This window comes from Lactuca virosa, chromosome 3, assembly GCF_052849685.1.
Source record: "Lactuca virosa cultivar CGN04683 chromosome 3, Lactuca_virosa_CGN04683_v6, whole genome shotgun sequence".
Classification (NCBI taxonomy): domain Eukaryota; kingdom Viridiplantae; phylum Streptophyta; class Magnoliopsida; order Asterales; family Asteraceae; genus Lactuca; species Lactuca virosa.
In genome coordinates this window covers 139807897-139830095 of record NC_136428.1, presented here as the reverse complement: position 1 = coordinate 139830095, position 22199 = coordinate 139807897, and the positions used below count along the sequence as shown (strand labels likewise).

Sequence of the window (22199 nt, the reverse complement as noted above, 5' to 3'; positions counted from 1 at the left end):
GTTTGGCAGCCATACTTCAATTTTGCACCATTCAAGCACCTTGGAGGCAATTTTTGAGAGCTCGATCTATATTCTTTTCATCCTTCTTGCAATTGTTAGTTTCTTGATGTAAAAACACCTTTGTGATTGTTATCTTGTTGCCATGAGTGGCTAATCTCTTTATTTTGGTTAACTTTGGCTAAACCCCTTCGATATTTGTGGGTTTTGAAGGATTCATGCTTGATTGTCATTTATCTTATATTTATGATTCTAGTTCATATTTCTTATGCTTGTTTAATACTTTGATCATGAGCTTGGTACTCGAATGAGCAATTATTGGTTTAGCAATGAATCATTGAATTTACATAGAACAAGGGCTTTATGATGGTAGAAATCATCTCTAGCTTATGGATTATGACTCCTTTATAGATGTGTAAGCATTGACATCCTCTAGGATTTGGGGATTCCTTCATTCTTCAGGCTAAACAACTTTTTAAGTTCAATTGCTTCAATTGAATCCTTGATTTTTATTAAGAAGGTGTCTTGTGGGCATCCCCAACCTCCATACTACCTATGAGGAATCTTGGCATATCACGCTTCATGATTTCTATAACCAATTTGGGATGAATGATAAGCTTCATATTGAATCTTAATGATAAACACACAAATGTTCATTATGTTGAATTGCCTTGGTTGACCAATTCTCTCCAATATTTGAGCATCTCACAATCTTGCTTAATTGCAAGATTTTTAGTTATTCAAGTCTTTTAGTTTTCAAGCAATCACAACCCCCTAGTTTAATTGTAGTTAGTTATTTTTATTACACCAGTTCTATTGGATTGCATTGTTGATTGAATACAACCATTTCCCCAAGGATCGATACCCCTTTTTACCATTATATTACGCTTTATTTGCAAACAAAGGGCGTAATTTTATTGGCGGACTTGACATCCCACGAAGTTTTGGCACCGTTGCCGGGGAAATTGGTTATTGTTATTTGATTGTTTATGCCTATGTCTACATGAACCCGTGAACTACTCTACAATCCAGAGATTGAAAAAAAAGCAAAAAGGTTGAAAAAGTTAGCCAAAAAAGCAAAGTAACAATAACTCGTTCATGCTTTTTCTTCTTCTCCACTAATCAACATAGAACACCAAGTTCATACTTCAAGTGATACCGACACCGAGCCCTGTTCTCCAATTATTGGCCATTCCTTTAAAGACATTCCGTTTGAAAACTACATAGCCGTGAATCACACTCCACCTCACAATCCTAATCTAAACCCAAACAACCAAGATACCAATACCCCACCCCAACAACCAAGACAACCACAACAATAACATCAAGAACATCTCATCGATATGCCACCTTGGAATCAACCCCCTCCTCACCCAATTCAACCCAATTATCAATAGCCACAACAATAAAACCAAAACTTCCACCAAAACAACCATCCTCAAAACAATGCTCTTCAAGTTCAACAACAACAAGCACAACAACCACTATAACATAATTACCAACTACCTCCAATGTACCAATACCCAATGTACCCACAACAACAACCCCCCTACAACCAATATCCTAACTTCCAACCTTATCCACCAAAAATGTACAATCACCAACAATACCTATACCCACCTTACCAACAACCTCCAAATTACATGCAACAAAACCCCAATCCACCCAATCCGTCTCAAGAGTTGACACTTAGATAAATGATTGAGACAGATGTTACCCACACACCTCTCGGTATATTTTATCCCACAAACCGCCGAGGGATTGAATTGAAGTCAAGTTTCATACATCAACTCAACAAGTTCCATGGTTTGGATAGAGAAGATCCTCAAAAACATTTGAAGTCCTTTCATATGATATGTGTTATTATGTTGCTCGAACATGTGACATTGGATGATTTCAAGTTAACCGCTTTCTCACTCACCTTGAAAGATAAAGCTAGAGATTGGTTATTCAATTTAACATCGGGATATATTCATGTGTGGGAGGAGTTACTCAAAGCCTTTAATAGCAAGTTCTATCCCACTTCCCGAATATCAAGTCAAAGGAGTGACATTTTGGGCATTCATCAAGGGGAAAATGAGACTTTTCATGATTTTTTGGAGCACTTTAACAAGTTGTGTACAAGTTTTCCTCAACATAACATACCCAAACAACTACTTCTTCAACAAATTTATGAGGTTATGAATGAGCCAGATCGGAGGATGATTGATGCTTCAAGTGGTGGTGACATCTTCAACAAGTCACCTCAAGAGATAAGATCACTTTTTGGTAATATTTATCAAAATCAAAGAAACTTTGGGCCTTGAAAGGACATGAAGAGAAGTTCTCCACAAGTGGTTGGTGAAGTTAGAAACACCCAACACTTGGAATCAAAGCTCTTAGATTTGACTAATGTGTTGAGTCAAATGGTGGTGGGAAGTGGTAAACAATTTATGGTTTATGGTATTTGTGCAATGACAAGGCATTATACAGATAAGTTTCCAACATTTGGAAGTGAACCGGAGGATGTTAATGCAATGGGAGGATATCAAGGTCAACCAAGACACATGGGATTTCAAAACACATACAACACGAATTGGAGGAATAACCCAAGAAACCCATACCCACCATAGCAAAACCCACCAAATGTTATGATGAGACCGCCATATCCATAAAATACCTAACCACAATATGCAACACCACAAACATCACATACCCTTCCAAATTACCAGCAACCTCAACAACAAGGCCAATCAATTGGTAACCATCAAATGAGTCTTCAACAACTCGTTACTTCTCTTGCTCAAAGTCAAAGACAATTTCAACAAGAGACAAATAACACCTTCTCCAACATTCAAGCATAAATTGGAGACTTGGCACTGCTCACAACAAGATGGAACAACGGGGTAAAATTCCATCTCAAACCGAGAAGAAACCTAATGTGAGTGCAATAACCTTGAAAAGTGGTAAAACACTTGGAGAATACAACCCCAATAGAGCCTCATGAGACGAAGAAGAAGATCAGGTTATTGTTGTTGAGCCTACAAAGGTTATAGTTCCACCAAAGGAACCGGTTGTGAAAAACGTGGATCAACCCAAATATTCCAACAAGCCTATCAAGCCATTGGTTATAGCACCACCCTTCCATTCCTTGTTAGCCGTTTCGAAGAAGAAAGAGGAAGAAAATGATTTTTTTGAAACTTTCCACAAGGTCCAAATCAATATTCCATTGCTGAATGATATTAAGCAAATTCCAAGTTATGCAAAAATTTCTCAAGGATTTGTGCACCAAGAAGAGGAAATCCAAGGCAAATGAAAAGATTCAACTCAATGCAAATGTGTCTGTGGTTATCCAAAATAACTTACCTCCCAAATGCAAAGATCCTGGAATTTTTGCTATCCCTTGCACTATTGGTGATTTGAATGTTGAAAGTTCCATGCTAGACCTTGGAGCCTCGATCAGTGTGATGCCTTATTCGGTCTTTAAATCTATTAATGTTGGACCTTTGGAAGAAATTGGAGTAATCATTCAATTAGCAGACAAGTCAAGTATATTTCCAAGAGGAGTGTTGGAGGATGTGCTAGTACAAGTAAATCAACTTGTCTTTCCTGTAAATTTCTACGTCATTGATCTTGAAGAAAAGAATCCTTCCAAATCATCTATGATCCTCTTTGGAAGACTGTTTATTAATACCGCTCATACTATCACTGATGTCCATAATAGGAAGATCACCATGGAGTTTGATGGAGAGACCATTCACTTCAACATCTTTGAAGTAATGAGGTACCCTAGTGACATTTCATCATTATATCGGGTTGATGTGATTGAGCCAATAACCCAAGAAATGTTTAATTTATCTCATGGAGATGCTTTGATGATGGTACTCAACATAAGTCTAGATTGTGAGAGTTTAAAGGACAAGTCCAACATGTATACATTGGAACTCGAAGTTGAAGAGATTGTGAAGACGTTGGAAGTCAACAAGTCAACAAAGAAAGATGTCTCTCAAGTTTCCTTGTCTCACTCTCCCAACAAGTTCTCCTCTTCCATTATCCACCCACCCACACTTGAATTAAATTTCTTACCTATCCATTTGAAGTTTGTTGATCTAGGTAAAAACGAGACTCTCCCGGTGATCATCTCCTCTCAATTGAAAGATTTTGAAGAAGAACAATCCGTAAAATTTTTGAAATACCACAAAGAGGCCATGGGATGGAAAATTAGCGGATATCAAATGGATAAGTTCTAAAGTATGCACACACCAAATCCTCATGGAAGATGATTGCAAGCCTATGAGAGAGGGTAAAAGATGATTGAATCCTCCAATCATGGAAGTGGTCAAGAAGATGACTAAAAGGTTAAAAAGATGCAAAGAGAAGACAAAGGCGTTTCATGACAACCACATAACCCAAAAACAGTTTGTTCTGCGTAAAAAGGTTCTACTTTATCATTCGTGTTTAAAGCTATTCCCTGGAAAATTGCGATCTCGAGGGCACTAAACTTTTATTGTTATAAAAGTGTTTGATCATGGTGCAGTTAAAATCAAGAGTTTGAACACGGATCAAATCTTCAAAGTGAATGGACACCGTTTGAAACCATTTTATGAAGAATTTGACACGGGAGAATTCGACAACATCACATTGGAAACCCCGATCTATGAAGATTGAAGGACGTGGGACCATGTCTTAGCAAAGACATTAAATAAATGTATTGTAAATAAATAATCTCTGCCTGAATTTTGGATGTTTCTAGGCTTGAAGTTGATAAAAAAAAATAAGCATCTTATGTTTTAGCGATGATTTTGGTGATGTTTGGATGAAAATCGAGGTTTGTAGAGGGAAAAAGAATGAAAAATATCAAAAATCAGCAATTTGCGCAGCCAGGGTGCTCACTCGTGCAAGTTTGCATGAACCAAGGCTTACTCGCATAACTAACAGCTCAAAAAATTCTCTAACACTATGTGTCTTCTGATGTCCGCATGCAGCTAATCCCCCACCCGCGTAAAGTTTGTGAGACTGCCCCTTACCCGCGCAATGATCTGTGAGACTGCCCTTCCACCCGCACAAATTTGCACAGCCAAGACCTTCACCCGTGCAGATCTGTGAGGGTACCCTCGCAAACTTGCGTGACCAACTCTCTCACGCTCAAAAATTTGCGCGACCAGCTTTTTCACCCCCACATCCTTGCATGACTTGCACTCACCACCCATGCATCCGTATGCGACCCCGATGCTCTTTCCATACCATCCTCGTAAGCCTCCACCACCTTGATCCTGGTATGATCCTTCCTTACTCTCATCCTAAGCATTGAGGAGAATGCTTAATTTTAAGCTTGGGGTGAGTTATCTTATTTCTTTTATTTTTATTGCATTTAGGTTGTATATGGTTTCATTTAGAGTAATTCATTTATGACATTCATAAAATTGCATAAACATTTAAAAAATATTGCATATTTTGTTTCTTTCTTTTCAAATTTTCATACTATTTAGATGCAATCTAGTTTAAGTTTCATCCATTTTTGTTCTCTCTTGTCTTCTCATCCCTACAGGTACCATAACACTAAGTCATAAGTATTGAATCATAGAGTGGTCCCCAGTCTTGATATGGAATTCCTTGTATTTGACAAATGAGACACACTATGAGTCTCATAGACCACTTTGAGCCTGGTTGTATGGGGGTCAGATGCAGGTAAATTGATTGGGTCAATGTGTGGAAGGATGTGGTTAGTCAGGACGATGTGTTCAAGCAAAGAATTAGCTCGGTAAGGTATTTTGAAGATATTGAAGATTCGCATCTTGGTTTTGGGGGGAATACCCCTTAGTACGCCTGAGTCTCGTCCGAGCCTTGCTTAGTTAGATTCTCACCACCCTTTTAAGATAGGTCATCATTTTTTTTTCTAGGGGTCTAGAGTAGATAGTTATATAGGTTATGTTTATCGCACCTTACATTGAGGTCCTTGATGAACTTTGAGGCGCGTCCCCCAATTCACATTTTTCGGACGCAAGTTTTTTCGGTAACACCCATTTTTGAGTCATTCTCCACCCTTTTTAGTAGATCTTGACACATTGTTCACTGATGTTGGGTCCATGCAAGACTGATTCTTACCATGTTCACTGATGTTGACCAAGTTCTATGGTATCTTTCTTTTTTCCTTTATAGCTTAGCTCATCCCAAGTTCATTTTAGTCTTGTTCTTACTTGAGGACAAGTAAGGTTTGAGCTTCGGATGATTTGATACTATTTTATTTCCTTCCTTTTTATAGTTTATTTTAGAATTTTTTAGCCCTTTTTATAAGTATTGTATTGTATATTCTTTATTTTCTTTATCATGGATCGTGTCGGGTACTTTCTATTTTGCATGAAGTATTTTACAGGGTTTTGGAGCTCGTTGCAGTTGTGGATTAGCTTGGAGACGGGCTTAGTGGACTTTAGAGGCGTCATTGGGCTCTACAGATCCATCAAAGAAGCTTTGGGTTTTAATTGTTCAAGACATTGATGAAGTGGGCTTATGAAGATGGGTCTTGGATTCTTATTTTGGACTTGAACTATCCACATTTGAAGCTTGAAGATGATTGGTCAAATTTGAATCATATGAGATGTAGAGGGGACCAAGGGAATCTTGAGTAGTAGGATGGTGTAGTGGAGAAAAAGAGCTAATAGCATTCCATCATCATTTGCGAGGGTGGAGTCTCACTCATTCAAATCTGCAAGGGTACTCACGCAACTGCACACCTTAGGTCATTTTGGTCATTTTTCTCACCACTTTACCTTGGGGGTTAGGTTTGGCAGCCATACATTGATTTTCCACTATTGGAGCACGTTTGAGGCTATTTTTGAGTGTTTGCTCTATATTATTCTCATCCTTCTTGTAATTGTTAGTTTCTTCATGCAAAAACATCTTTGTTATTGTTATCTTGTTTCCATGAGTGGCTAATCTCTTTATATTGGTTAACTTTGGCTAAAACCCTTGGATATTTGTGGGTTTTGAAGGATTCATGATTGATTGTCATTTATCTTATGTTTATGATTCTAGTTCATATTTTTTATGTTTGTTTAATACTTTAATCATGAGCTTGGTACTCGGATGAGCAATTGTTGGTTTATTTCTTTGGTTTAACATTTAATCATTGAATTTACTTAGAACAAGGGCTTTATGATGCTAGAAATCATCTCTAGCTTATGGATCATGACTCATTTATGGATGTGTAAGCATTGACATCCTCTAGGAATTGGGGATTCCTTTATTCTTAAGCCTAATCAACTTTCTTGAGTTCAATTTCTTCAATTGAATCATTGACTTTGATTAAGATGGTGTGTTGTGGGCTTCCCCAACCTCCATACTCTATGAGGAATCTTTGCATATCATGCTTCATGATTGCTATAACCAATTTGGGGTGAATGATAAGCTTCATATTGAATCCTAATGATAAACACACAAATGTTCATTTTGTTGAATTGTCTTGGTTGACCAATTCTCTCTAATATTTGAGCATCTCACCATCTTGCTAAATTGCAAGCTTTTTAGTTATTTAAGTCTTTTAGTTTTCAAGCAATCACACCCCTCCCCTTTTAGTTTAATTGTAGTTAGTAAGTTTTATTGCACTAGTTCTATTGGATTGTATTGGTGATTGAATACAACCAATTCCATGAGGATCGATACCCCTTTTTACCATTATATTATGTTTTATTGCAATGGACATGCAATCCCACCACTTACAGTTTTCAATTTATGTTTCATGTACTTACGGTGCGAAGGGAACACAAGTGAAGATCAATATACAATACACCTCACTATAAATCAAGAATGATGAAGCCATTAATCACTGAAACATTCCAAATAGACTCCAAGCTTCGTATTTATCAAGAGCAAAAGAGAACTAGAGATCCGTCTTTGTAACAAATAAGTTAAGTGACTCAAATCCATGAAACCATTGTGTCCTCAAGATCAACATGTGGGAATACAAGGTTTTATCAAATTATGAGTTAGTAGATGAAAACAAGACTTACTACATTGATGGTTTCTCTTTGCATCCATAACAGTGAGTGAAGGAGAAAGAGGGTATCCTCAAGAAGAAGACGACATGATGCCACTCTTTTTCTCAGCACCAAGAGCATTGAGATATTTCAGCTCTTACAAACTTTGAAGAAGGAGATGTAAATAAATCTTAGATAAGACTATAAGATGAATAGGAGAGAAAATAGAATATTTGTAAATACTAGAATCTGAGCATAAACAAATTATGTAAAAACCCATAAACATAATAAAAGTAGTATTCGTTTTTGTGTTTTTTGGAAAGCAATCATAAGCAATCAAAAGAGTTAGAAAGCAGTTAAATCATTGAAACCATGCCAAGATCTGTAATCAATTTGTTTAAAGTCTTCTCGTCCAATGCTTTAGTGAAAATGTCATCCAACTGATCAGTGGATGGAATGTAAAACAACTCTACTTTTCCCTTTTGATCTATGTCCCTGATGAAATGATGACGGATGTCGATGTGCTTGGTCTTGGAATGTTGCACTGGATTTTGTATCCTCTGAATGGTGTTGTCACAACAGATGGGTGTCTTCAAGAAGTTTAGACCATAATCCAAGAGCTGATTCTGAATCCATAGAATATGAGCACAAAACCTTCCAGCGGCAACATATTCAGCTTTAGTGGTAGAACAAGCCACTGATGTCTGATTTTTGCTGGACCAACCTACCTATCTATTTCCAAGCATTTGAGATCCTATGTAAGTGCTTTTGTGATCGATGTCGTATCCACCATGATCGGAGTCAGTGTATCCTACCAACTTGAACTAAGAATCACGAGGGTACCATAACACAAGATTGGGTGTATGCTTCAAGTGACGAAAGATTCTTTTCACAGGGACTAAATGAGATTCCTTAGGACTGGCTTGATAACGAGCACATGATGTTGTAGCAAACATAATGTCAGGGAAATTGGATGTAAGATAGACTAGAGAGCCTATCATTCCTCGAAACAGAGTTGCATTGACATTAGCGCCATTTGGATCAGCGCCAATAGACGCTGATGAGGACATAGGAGTCTTTGATGGCTTGCAATCAGAGAACCCATACTTCTTCAGCATATTTGCAACATATTTAGCTTGGCAAACAAAAATATCATCAATTAGTTGTTTGACCTGCAAACCCAAAAAGAAGGTTAGTTCAGCCATCATGCTCATCTCGAACTTCTTGACCATGATCTCCACAAATTCTGAACTAAGATTTTCATCAGTGGGTCCAAGGATGATATCGTCCACATATACTTGGGAAAGAATGATATGGGATCCTGAATGCTTTATGAACAAAGTGTTATCGATCTTCCCTCGTTTTTATCTACTTGAAAGAAGATAATTTGCCAATGTGTCATACCATGCCCTAGGCGCCCGTTTTAAGCCATAGACAGCTTTATCAAGACGATACACGTGATTTGGAAACTCTTCACTTTCAAATCCTGGAAGTTGTTTTAGAAAAACTTCTTCTTGAAGATCTCCATGCAAGAAGGAAGTCTTGACATCCATTTGATATACCTTGAAGTTTTTAAAAGAGGCAAAGGCAAGAAACAAATGTATTGTTTCAAGTCTTGCCACATGAACAAATGTTTCATCATAGTCTAACCCTTCAAGCTGACAGAAACCCTGAGCCACAAGCCTAGATTTGTTTCTTATGATAATCCCATCTTCATCTATTTTTTTCATAAAAACCTAGTTAGTGGCAATCATAGTCTTTCCTTGAGGTTTTGGAACAAGAGTCCACACATGATGACGTTCAAATTCACTCAGCTCATCCTGCATGGCCTTGATCCAGTCAGCTTCTTTCATGGCATGAATGATATTCTTTGGTTCAATCATTGACACAAAGTTTACAACCATGAAGAAGTTACTACTGACTCTTGTACGAGTGAGAATCCCAGAATTTACATCTCCAATGATTTGAGACTCAGGATTATCTCGAAGGATTATTGGATTAGAACTTTCATTTGTATTGCTTTGGGCAGAGTCTTCCTGATTGGATGGATCAGCTTCTTCAGGAATGATAGGCTGATCTCCAGAGATAGCTTGTGGACTGATTAATTGATCAACATTAGGAACAACAGGATCAACGTCATTTGACAAGAATTCAGGAACAGAGTCTGAGGGACTGTGAGTAAGTTCATTCAGAATTGATAAACAGTGATCAACTCGATCATGAATGAATGAGTTTTCATCAAAGGTGACATGAAATGTTTCTTCAACAATTTTCTTTAAAATATTAAATACCCTAAAAGCCTTGGATACGTTGGAGTAACCTAGAAACACTCCTTCATTAGCTTTAGCTTCAAACTTCGAACGCTGATATCTTTTATTCAACATGTAACAAACACATCCAAACACATGAAAAGAAGAGCAGTCTGGTTTCCTTCCTTTTAGTAGCTCATAACCAATTTTCCCATGATGCTTAACAATGATAGACCGGTTTTGGGTATACCACGCTATATTGATAGCTTCAGCCCATAATGACACGGAAAGACCAACTTCAATGACCATAGTTCTTCCAGCTTCAATGAGAGTTCTATTTCCTATCTTACCATACCATTTTTCTATGGATTTCTAACTTTCTAAAAGTTCTGAGAAATTCCAGAGATTGAGAAAAAGTCTTCCAGAGAGGAGTTTCTGAATTTAGTTCCATAATCACTACGTAATTGATTTACTTTGTGATCATAGAGGACTTCCCACTTCTTAATGAGTGCAATGATTTCATCAATGGTATGACTCTTCTTTCTTAAAAAGACTACCCATTTAAACCTTAAAAATTCATCTACAATGAAGACAGCGTATTTCTTTCTAGCCCTTGACTTCACCCGAACTGGTCCAAACAAATCCATGTGAAAAAAATGAAGAGGTTTGACAATAGAAGTGAAGGACTTTGGTTTGAAGGAAGACTTGGTTTTCTTTCCTTTTTGACATGTTGAGCACAGTTTATCCCTGACAAACTGCATTTTAGGAATTCCTCTCACAAGCTGATTCCATGCAATCTTTAAAATGTTCTTGAAGTTTAGATGTGATAGCCTGTTGTGCCACATCCAATATAGATAAGACTGAGTACAATAGAAGAAGCAACGACAAAGAGTGTTTTCAGCAGAAAACATATCCAGAACATAGATGTCATTTTGTCGATTTGCAGTAAGAACAGTGACACTCTTTCGATCAACAACCTTTCCTTCTCTTTTCTTAAACAGAACTTCATAGCCAGTGTCTTATAGTTGGCTAATAGAAATGAGGTTATGCTGAAGACCTTTCATATAAGAGACATTTCTGAAAATAATAGAGTTGCACTTGATGAATCCATATCCCTTTGTAGATCGTCTGCCTTTATCTCCATATGTAACAGTCGGACCATCCTTCTTTATGAAATATTCCAGGAGAGACTTGAATCCTGTCATATTTCTTGAGCAGCCGCTGTCTAAATAACAAACATGCTCTTTACCCTGAAACTAAGATATACAGTAAGCCTTAAAAATATACACAATATACACTGACCTATTTGCAAAGAGCCACTCAAGAAAAGAGATTATAACAGTCATCAGGGAGACAGTTCAACAGGTTTCCCTTTTTGATCCACTTATCATTGTGAGTCATGATGTTGTCAGCACGAACAGAGTTCTTTTCAAAAGTGCACTCGCTGACTTTGTGAGAGGCATCACCACATCGATAACAAACTTTGCTTCAAGAAATCTTTCCTTTAACATTTGATTTTGATTTCTCTTCATCTGCTAAATCTGAAGAACTTTGATTTTTTGATTTAAGAGTTCTTGATTTAGTTCTGGAACAAGGAATTTCATCAATGGTATGCTCAGATATTACTATGTTATGAGGCTTATGATGCATTGAAGAGTCATCAGAAGTAGAAAACCTTGATTGATCTTTAGGTTCAGAATTGCTAACTGAGCACTAAGGAAACATTCTAAGAATTTTGTTCACAGAATGAACTTCACAATTACATATGGGAAACTTTAGCAAAATTTTAGTGGATGGAAGAATATACTCACGATGAGAAGGTTGGTGAGAAGGATCAAGAGCAGATAATTTAGCAACACATTTAGTAATTCCATTAGAATCAGTAGAGCATTGAGTATCAACTAAAGTTAGATTTATAAAATAAGAACTCAAAAATCTACTCTTAAAATCTTCTTTTAAACAGTCACCTTTATAGAAGGTTTGTTTAGTCTCAACAACTTGGGTTAATGAAACAACACCTTCTATATCACCTCCAACAATTTTCTCACACTGATATGGGATCTAAACATTTATAATTCTTGTGACGCTGAAGTGAGAAGAGGCCCAGTTTTTCAAAATAAGTTGAATACTTTTAGCATAATCAACAACTTTTTCTTTTTCATTGTGAAGAAAATTATTGGACAGAGATATACATGTGTTTTCCCTCTTTAACACAGAAAGAGATTTTTCGAGAAAAGATAATTTTTCTTTGATTTTCTTTAACTCATGACTGAGAGCAGATTTTTCTTTATTTGAGATCAATAAATCAAAACGTAGGTGATCGAGTGTGTCATTTTTTTAATATTTTCAACAGAGGAGAAATTTACAAGATTCTTTACCTGATATGTTGAGGTATCGTCCCTTTCTCATTTGAAGTCCTTATCAGCGTGAGGAAGATCAGTATCAAGGGTTTCAACGTTGTCATGTGAAACGTCAGTGTGATATTCAACAATCTTAGCCATGAGACGCTTACCTTCACCGTCTGATGAGTTTTCTTTTTCAAAAGCAGATGATAAAGTCATCATCATCTCTCAAACATTTGAGCAGTTTTGAACCAAACAATAGACAGAAAAATGGAGTGAGTTTCAAATAGCAGTTCTCACCTTTACATAGAGATTCAGTATCCTTTTCTCTTCTATTTTGTATCCAGGAACAGATTTCCCTTTCAGCTTACTACCAGATGCACCATCATTCGATGATTTATGTATAGTGGCGAGATGACCTTTATTGATCACATCGAGCATATCAAAGTCCAAGAACTCGAGAGCTTCCATGGTCTTTGATTTCGATGTAGAGAAGTCGTTATTATCAAACGAAGGGATCTTGTTGCAAACAGTTGATTTTGGAGTTAGAGAGGTTGACATGATTAATTGAGTGTATCAATATCCCGCTCTGATACCAATCGAAGGTTTGTATCGATCGGATACACTTCAAGTATAAAAAACAAAAGTAAACTAATTAAATAGAACATAAAGAACAGAAAGTAAATAACACCGAGAGTTCTCCAAATTGTTCTTTAACTAAGAAAGAGTTTTGTCTTCACCAAGAAGACGGGTTGTCACAAAGACGGTCACCAAGACGAACTAAACACTAGGGTTTACCCTAATGTTGATTATATACGAATCTATAAAAGTATATCCCTTGATTGAAGGCATTGCGTCTAATTTATACTAAGAAGTGATCTTATCACAAAGATATCGGATATGTGATCTATTTTATACTTATCTATATCATTACCTAATATACAAAAGATTACAATAGAATAACTACGCTATATGCTAACACTAATAAGCTTGATAAGTTGGCGTTGGTGATGTAGTAGATGCTGATGCTGACAGATATGTAAAGTGTTTGACTCATCAGATCATAAGGTGTGACCTTACATATAGGAAAAAGCATCTTTATAGTGACATGCTTGGCCACTTGTGAATAAGTATCAAAACAATCAACCCCTTCTTGATGTGTAAAGCCCTTATCCACCAAACGAGCTTTATGTCTTTTCCACTTGACCATTTGATCCACATTTGACTTTATATACCTAACGATATGCAACTCGAGTTTTACCAGGAGGCAAGGGCATAATGGTCCAAGTGTTATTTGCTTTCTAGCATCCAATTCAGATGACATTCCATCTCCCAATTCTTTAAAATGACTTGCTTTAGCATATTAAGATGGCTCAATATTAGCTTAAACATTCATGACAAAATCTTTTTGTGTAAAAGAAAGCTTATCATAAGAAACATAGTCTTGGATAGGAGAAGAGCAATGTGTATTTTGAACTACATTACAGTGAAAATCTTGAAGATATGATGGATGTCTTTGTGGTCGAGTTGACCTTCAAAGAGTTGGTTGACCATCTGCAACAATTAGCTCATTATCTTGATTATCATGCGTGTGATTGGTAGCATTTGGAACTTGGGAACTATCAATACTTTCATCTGAAAGAATTAATGGCACCACAATATGAGAAAAAAGATCAATAGACTTGATCATGGAACCATCTTGAAAAGGAAACAAATCTTCATGGAAAACAGCATCACGAGAATAAAACATCTTATTAGATATTAAATTTAAGAATTTGTATGCTTTCATCTCTGGTGGATACCCCATAAAAGCACATGAAAAGCCTCTAGGACAGAATTTTGTTCTTTGCAGTGACAGTAGATACATATGCAAGAAAACCAAAAGTTTGAAGATGTGAATATTTTGGTTGTTTACTACAATTTGAAATATGATGATTGATGCTTGGGTAATTCAGATGGTGTTCAATTGATAAGATAAGTACCTGTAAGAACACAATCATGCCAAAGATGATCTGGTAATGTAACTTGAAACAATAGAGTCCTTGCATCATTTAATAAATGTCGATGTTTGCGTTCAACAACTGCATTTTTTCAGGTCTAGCAACACATGACTGTTGATGTAAAATTCCCTTTTCATGGAAAAAAAAATTGAAAGTCCCATTCTTTTGCATTATCTGATCGAAATTTGTTTATGCTTTTTTTAAATTGATTAAAAATCATATTGTAGAATCTTGGAATAACTTGTTGAACATATGATATTTTTTATGAGGGAAATAAATGTATATCTAGTATAGTCATCCATAATTGTTACAAAATAACGAAATCCTTGAAAACTAGGTATATGAAACGGACCGCATATATCCCAATGGATCAAATCAAATGATTCATTACACATATGATTCATAGAAACAAATGGTAATTTTTTCTGTTTAGCAAGAGGATAAATTAAACAATGAAATTGAGAAGAATTTTTAACAGGTACATGACCCAATTGATCTTTAATACATACAATTCGTTTATTTGAAGGATGGCCTGATATTTTATGCCATATATGTAATGAAACTGCATTAATACTTTGATTTGCACATGCTCCAACTTGGTTCAAGATTTAAAATTCATGCACTTTGTTAACCCTGCCAATCATCTTCTTGAGTTGAGTATCCTGAATGAAAGCATGATCACAAGTAAATTGGATCATCAAATTTTGTGTCTTTGTAAGAGAGCTCATTGATATCAAGTTGAGATTGAAATTTGTAACATATAAGATGTCTTTGAGAACAAATAGATGATTATTTTTGACATTCCCAATAATGTGAACTGCCAGAACCATTTTATTTGGAAAAGTCACAGTATAAATGTTGACCTTTCATTTGTTGAAGAACATGTCAAGATTATGACAAATATGTTGAGTAGCACCAGAATCTATAACCCAAACATGAGAGTGATTACCATTATAAATAGATAAAGAAAAGAATTTGCCTGTAGTAATCTCCTCATTTAGATTAATAGATATCATGTGGCTTAAAAGAGAAGAAATCAAGTGTTGGCATTGACCTGGAGTCAATCCTTGAAACATATCATTTAAGGACTGATTAGTTTGACTTTCACCATGGTCAACAACATCAACAATATGAATGACTTTTCCTTTTGGCTTGTATCCAGTTGGATAACCATATAGTTTGTAACACTTCTTAATTGTATGCCCATTAATCTTGCAATGAGAACAAAAGGGATGATCTCTGCGAACATTGGCTGAAACTTGCTTGCGATTATTCGATTTAGCAAGAAATCCCATCAAGTTGTTTTGAGTATCATCAACAATATTTGTCCCCTAGTTTGAGAAAACAAATCATTTAATCCCATTAAGAAATTCATCACATGCTCTGTTTTGAAGTATTCTTCTATCTTCTTGACACCTTCACAATCACATTTTCCACAAGAACAATGAGGCCGATAATTGGACAATTCTTCTTATAGAGACTTGAGTTTAGTGAAATAAACACCAATTGGATCTTGATTTTGAGCGAGATTCGTTATTTCTCTCCGAATATGAAAAACACGAGGACCATTGCTTTGTTGAAATCGATCCTTAAGATCGTTCTAAATATCAAAAGCAGATTCTGCAAACATGATACTAGAAGAGATTCCCTTTGAAACAGAATTTAGGATCTATGATGACTAGATTATTGTTATGCATCCAAGAATTATACATCACATTATCGGAATAATTTGGTTTAGGAAGCGATCCATCAATAAAACCAACTTTATTATAGACAGATAATGTAATTAACATAGCTTGACTCCAAGAAGGATAGTTCTCACCTATCAATGGTTAAGAAACCAAAACAAAACCAGGATTATCTGAGTGATGGAGATAATACGGATGTAAACGATCATCAATTGGACACATTGTTGAACCAGATGAAATAGATCTAGAATTTACAACATTCGACATTGAAACAGATGAATCGATATAAGAAAATGATGATCTGAACAGTCGAAAAAGAAAATGAAGACTAGTATAAAACGATTCAAAACAAATGATGAAATTTCAAGAACAAACAGTGGAATTCGAGCTATGGTGCACTGATACCATATTAAATGAACACGAAATGGAAAGAACGAACATTCTTCATTAACTGAATCTGATTACATCCTTTCTCTATATGTATAACAAGGGTGTAACAGAAAATAACTAACTAACAAATTGTAATGTAAAATTACTAATCTACCCTTCTCATCCTCTAATATCAAACTTTGTAAATATTTGAATTCTGAAGCCATGAGATAGCCACTTCACTACAAATCTATCGTTAAATTTGTTGTTTTGATTAAAAATGAGAAAGGTGCAAACTTTTGTCGTCCTTTTGAGTTAAAGAATAAAATGAGGGTGTAGTAGAAACAAAAATCCAACAACAACAACAACAACAACAATAATAATAATAATAATAATAATAATAATAATAATAATAATAATAATAACAACAACAATAATAACAACGTAGGGTTTAAAACTTTTCTACAATTCTACCAATGGCAAAATTCATGATTATTTGTTATATATATATATATATATATATATATATATATATATATATATATATATATATATATATATATATATATATTGTTTTTTCTGTGAATTAAAGCATTGCATCGGAATTTCATTTAAGTAGAAAAGGATAAAGAAGCAGAAGGATTAGAAAAAAATCATTGCTTCTGAGTTTATTTATTGGAATGAAAAAAGAGAGAAAGAAAATTATGATTTATGTTAATCTTCCTTAGAAACTGTACTCCCAAATGAAAAAGAATTAGAGAAAAATGAAAGGAAGATCATTCCTTTTTTTATTCTAGGTTTCTTTTCTTTTATTTCCTTTATTGAACTCGAGAGCGAAACGTGAAGGTCTGTATATAGCTTTGAATAAAGGAATCTTCTTTTAGAGCAGCATTATTATATTAAAAAAACAAATATTCATAAATTGTACTCGTGGTTTATTAAAATATTAAATTTAATTCATAAATTTTTCTATAATGAAAGATCATTGTGGTTTCAATTTTTATTGTGATTGATACGGACACATGTGAAATGATTTCTTACTTTTTTTTATTTATTTTCTTTTTATTGCAACAACTTATAAAAAATACTACCCGTACCTCATTCTTCCCCTTCGTTTTTACCTTGTTCATCTAAAAGACCATCACCACCAGCAACATCGCCACCACCCGTCAACTTTAGATTTGTAAACCCCCTACCAACACCACCACCACCACACACACACACACACACTCTCTCTCTCTCTCTCTCTCTCTCTCTCTCTCTCTCTCTCTCTCTCTCTCTCTCTCTCTCTCTCTCTCTTCCTGATTAATATATATATATATATATATATATATATATATATATATATATATATATATATATATATATAAGGATGAACAACATGAAGATCTAGAAATCATATCGAAACTAGATTTAAAAAAGAACCAAGAAATTTATTTCGAACGTTAATAAACTTAATGAAGATTTAATGCAAAGCCAACGTACCATCCTAAAAATTTAACACGATGTTCTTAAATTAATAAAGTAAATAAATGAAAGATGATTTATACAGTTAAATCATCAAGGAATACTTATATCATTAATGATATTAAGTTTAGAAGGTTAGAAGTGAAAATAATAACATTTTAAAAGTTAAAGGGCCAAAAATGTCAAGTTGGTAGAGTGAGTCTGACCAAAGGGTTGACTAAATTAATTCAAGTATCTATCAAAGTTAAAAAGTGGACGAGGAAGGAGTTATTATGTCAAAACCTAGGTTAAAGTCACAAATATTAAAGTTTGGTTGGTTTTGGCTAAAAAATGTAAACTTGAGGGACCAAATGTAAATTGTTGGAGAAATAAGAGGTGCATGCTCACCACCTCCTCTTCTAATCGTATTCTTGAAGCCAAGAACTATCCCATGGTGATTTCTCCATCTAGGATTTGTTCCAAGTGAGGAATTAAGCAACCAAGCAAAGAATAAAATGAATCAAGGCTTGCAAGGTGAAAATCTCATTCCCTTTAACCTAGAAATCGATTTTATGAAGTGGGTAAAACCCCAATGTTGCGTTTTGTGGGATTTGATGATTCGAGTTTGGTTTTCTAACCTCTCTTGAGTGGTTTACATGATTCTAAGCTCAATCGAATCATCCTATTAATGGATTTGATGATTCGGGTAAAAATCTCCATGAACCCTAGAAAACAAAGTTGGAGACATTGCAATTGATTATGAGATTGGATTTTATCCTATCACCTAGATGATATTTGATAGAAACAAATCTAGTTGGAATACTCAAATTCATCAATGATGGTAGAATGTTGCATAAAGATGGATTTTAGGTGGTTTTGGGAAAAATATGATGACATCCATGGATTATATGTGTTATGGTTTATTTGTTGAGCAAATGAAGTTCATAACCATGAATGGATGCTATTCAAATGATTTGAATACAAAAAAATGAAGACTTGAATGATCTTTAGATGAATTTATGGAATAGTTGGCCAGAAGGGCATTTTAGAAAATCTAGTGATAACTACATAATGGTTGACATCTAAGAAGTTAATGACATTCATGAACATGAACTGACTCTCTAGAAATGATATTGGAACATAAACATGAAGAAATTCTAGTGAAGTTCTACATCTACTGATTGGTTTAGCCCAAGGGCAATTTGGGAACATGGAATGGAATTGAGGATTCCATAGTTACATTAGGTACTTAAAATGAGATGGGTTGTGATTTTATGTACTTGACAACACCTAGTGAAGTATAAAATGGTTTGGGAATACATGTTATTAGTTAAAGTAGATAGGTTCCATATAAACTTAAGCTCTTCACCCTTTCATTTGATTGTTTATAAGCATTATGAACTTAGCATTTGGATTGAAGACTTAATGAATTAAGATAAATGTTTTGACATGATATAACGTCCTCTATTAGTTCTTGGAAACCTTTATAGGTGTTACAAATGGTGACCTAAAAGACTAAATCCATCCAAGCAAGTTTAAGCCTCAAAAAAATGAGTTTTTGGGTGTGTTTGGGCTGCCTCAGAACGCGGCCCCCATGGTCAGGCATAAAACCCGCATTTAGGGGCCAGAATGTCCAGCTCGACCAAAATCTGAACTTTCATAATTTCCTCATGACTTTCGCAAACGCACTCATATTTACGCACGTTTTTCGCCTACATTCATTTTTTTACATAAGGAATTAGTTGAAGCAATAAATTTAGTAATGTAATTTATGAGGGGTATTTTGGTCATCTGGTTTACTTTCACCTACATGTTACATAGGTGATATTTGAGATTGTTGCTATAAGGAAAGGAACTAAAATAGGACTAGCTAACCTACGTATGATTAAGGACAATATGTGTTAGCATTTTTCCTACTTTGGGATACATGGCAAAATGATTTTTATGATAATGAAATACCAATGCTTTGATAATATGAAATGTTTTGGAATGAAAGTGTTAAATACCTTTAAGAAAGAATTCCTTAAAAGAATTCCTTGAAACCAAGAACGTTTTGAAAGCAGATAATGTTTTGGAAGAACTAATGTTTTGATATGTGAATGTATCTTTTCAAATTATATCTTTCTAGTATCCTATGAAATTATAAAGCATGATATGAGTATTGATAATGTAGAATGTAAAATCTAAAAAGAAAGTAAAAATGCATAATGAAAAACTATCAAGAACATGATACCTCATAAGAGGCCTTGGAAGACTCTACTGGGATGGTACCTTCCTTCGCAAAGTAGATGTCCTGGATGAATGATACCTTGGTGAATTGATTAATTCTTTTCACATTGGCCTTGGTTGAATGATACCTTGGTGGAATGATTAGTTCTTTTCACCTTGGTCTTGGAAGTATGATGCCTTGTTCGATTGATTTGTTCTTTTCACATTGGCATTGTAACTGGAAAAGGATTAAATGATATGATATGTATGACACGATATGATATGATATGATATGTTATGTGAAGTATGAAATGATTTTTCATGCATATGCTTTGAAATGTTTTAGGTCACAAACTTGTGTATCTTACTAGACATTATTGTCTTATGTATCTCTTTTTAATGCCATGTATCATAGGTGGTACTTAAGGAGAAAAGGTGACAGAAGGTCGTTAGAATTTAAGAGATTGAGAATGGATTGGAGCTTGTCATGTTCTTTATTAATGGTATTCATGTAATCTGTATTTGCTTCCTATGGTTGTATTGATGCTTAATGGTAACACACAATGTTTTAATTGTAAATGTTTTAATGGGAACAAGTTTTTATTACATGCGGTTAAATTCCCAGAAAAAGATTTTATAGTTATAGAATTTAAATTTTGAAAATTTTGGGGTGTTAAAGTTTCGTATCAGATCCATAGTTTAAGAGAATTAGGATTGGATTATTACACTCATAGGATTAGACTTTGGTTATGGAAAGTGTGGATGAGACATATGACGAATATGCCTTAAGTTAGTAAAACTTGTGTAATAAGTGATAGTAAGGATTTTCCATGCTATATGTTTATGAAACTCTAGATAAGTTATGTGGAGTTGTAGAATGCTACATTGAGTGCTCCTAAAGTGAGTAACAAAAGTAATACAAGTGAATGGACAATCTAAACCAATGGATCAAAATCACCTAAGTGGTGAAGTCAAGGTCGGTTATGTATGATGTGGGTATAATGGTATAGGACCCGTACTATTATAAACATATAATACATACTTGAACCTAATGGAACCATGAAAGGGTTTTGTGCAATGTGGTAAGGGTTTGGGTGAGTTAGGGACTTGCTAAACACCTGTCTTGTGTCAAATTAGAATCATGAAGGAGTTTAAAGCATGTTAATGCATAATGGAATTTTTTTGACAACTTTGACTTTTATGTCAAAGTCAAACAGCTAGTATAAGGATGAAAATTACTTGGTATACATTTGATATATGTAGAAATTGAGTTTTTACCCTTTTAGTAACATTGGTAGTGAGTTAGAAACACCAAATAATGAAGAAATTTTAGCTATTTAAATTATTAACGATCAATTAGCTAAAGTGGGACACAATTGACTTTTGGTAAAAGTCTAAAATGGGACAAGAAATGGAACTCAAAATTTATGAATTAAGAAACTAGTTTAAGTGGGTTATTTGGGACAAGATTATGTTACTACATAGTAGTGATAACTTCAAATTACAAGCAAGTTGATTGAGAAAAGAATGGAAATGTATCATGAATTCCATCCTTAGATGAAAGAAATATGCGAATGTGATTGACGACACTGGATGGTGAGCCAATGACCTAATTGAAAAAATTGTGATATGATGATGAAAACAAGATAGTACAAGCAAGCGCAACCGAGACAGCTTCGGAAGGAGCGTTATATTTTTGACTCAATGGGATCATTTAGGATCCTAAGGGTTTGGCGACCAGATGACAACAATATGAAGACTACAAGGAAAGAAGAGTAGTGTGAGATACCTGAAGGTATTTCTTGAGCCTAAAAAAAGACAAACAATATGAAGACTATCCCGAATCATACAAATAATGGAAACTAAAAAGTGACGATGATAAGTCCGTGAGAGTACCTTACCCTAGGGTACTAGACAACCGTGATGAACATTTTAACGGGAGGAACTT

General features: G+C 34.9%; 1 protein-coding gene across 1 annotated transcript; it reads left to right on the top strand.

Annotated features, from left to right (window-relative positions):
- The first annotated feature begins 3212 nt into the window (after positions 1 to 3212).
- LOC145164119 (uncharacterized) lies at positions 3213 to 4226 on the top strand. The gene has a single exon (XM_079082842.1). The coding sequence runs from the start codon at positions 3213 to 3215 to the stop codon at positions 4224 to 4226; it is 1014 nt and encodes a 337-aa protein (XP_078938968.1).
- Positions 4227 to 22199: the final 17973 nt, after the last annotated feature.

Coding starts and splice junctions, on each gene's coding strand:
- LOC145164119 (XM_079082842.1), top strand. CDS start 3,213: ATGATATTAAGCAAATTCCAAGTTATGCAAAAATTTCTCAAGGATTTG.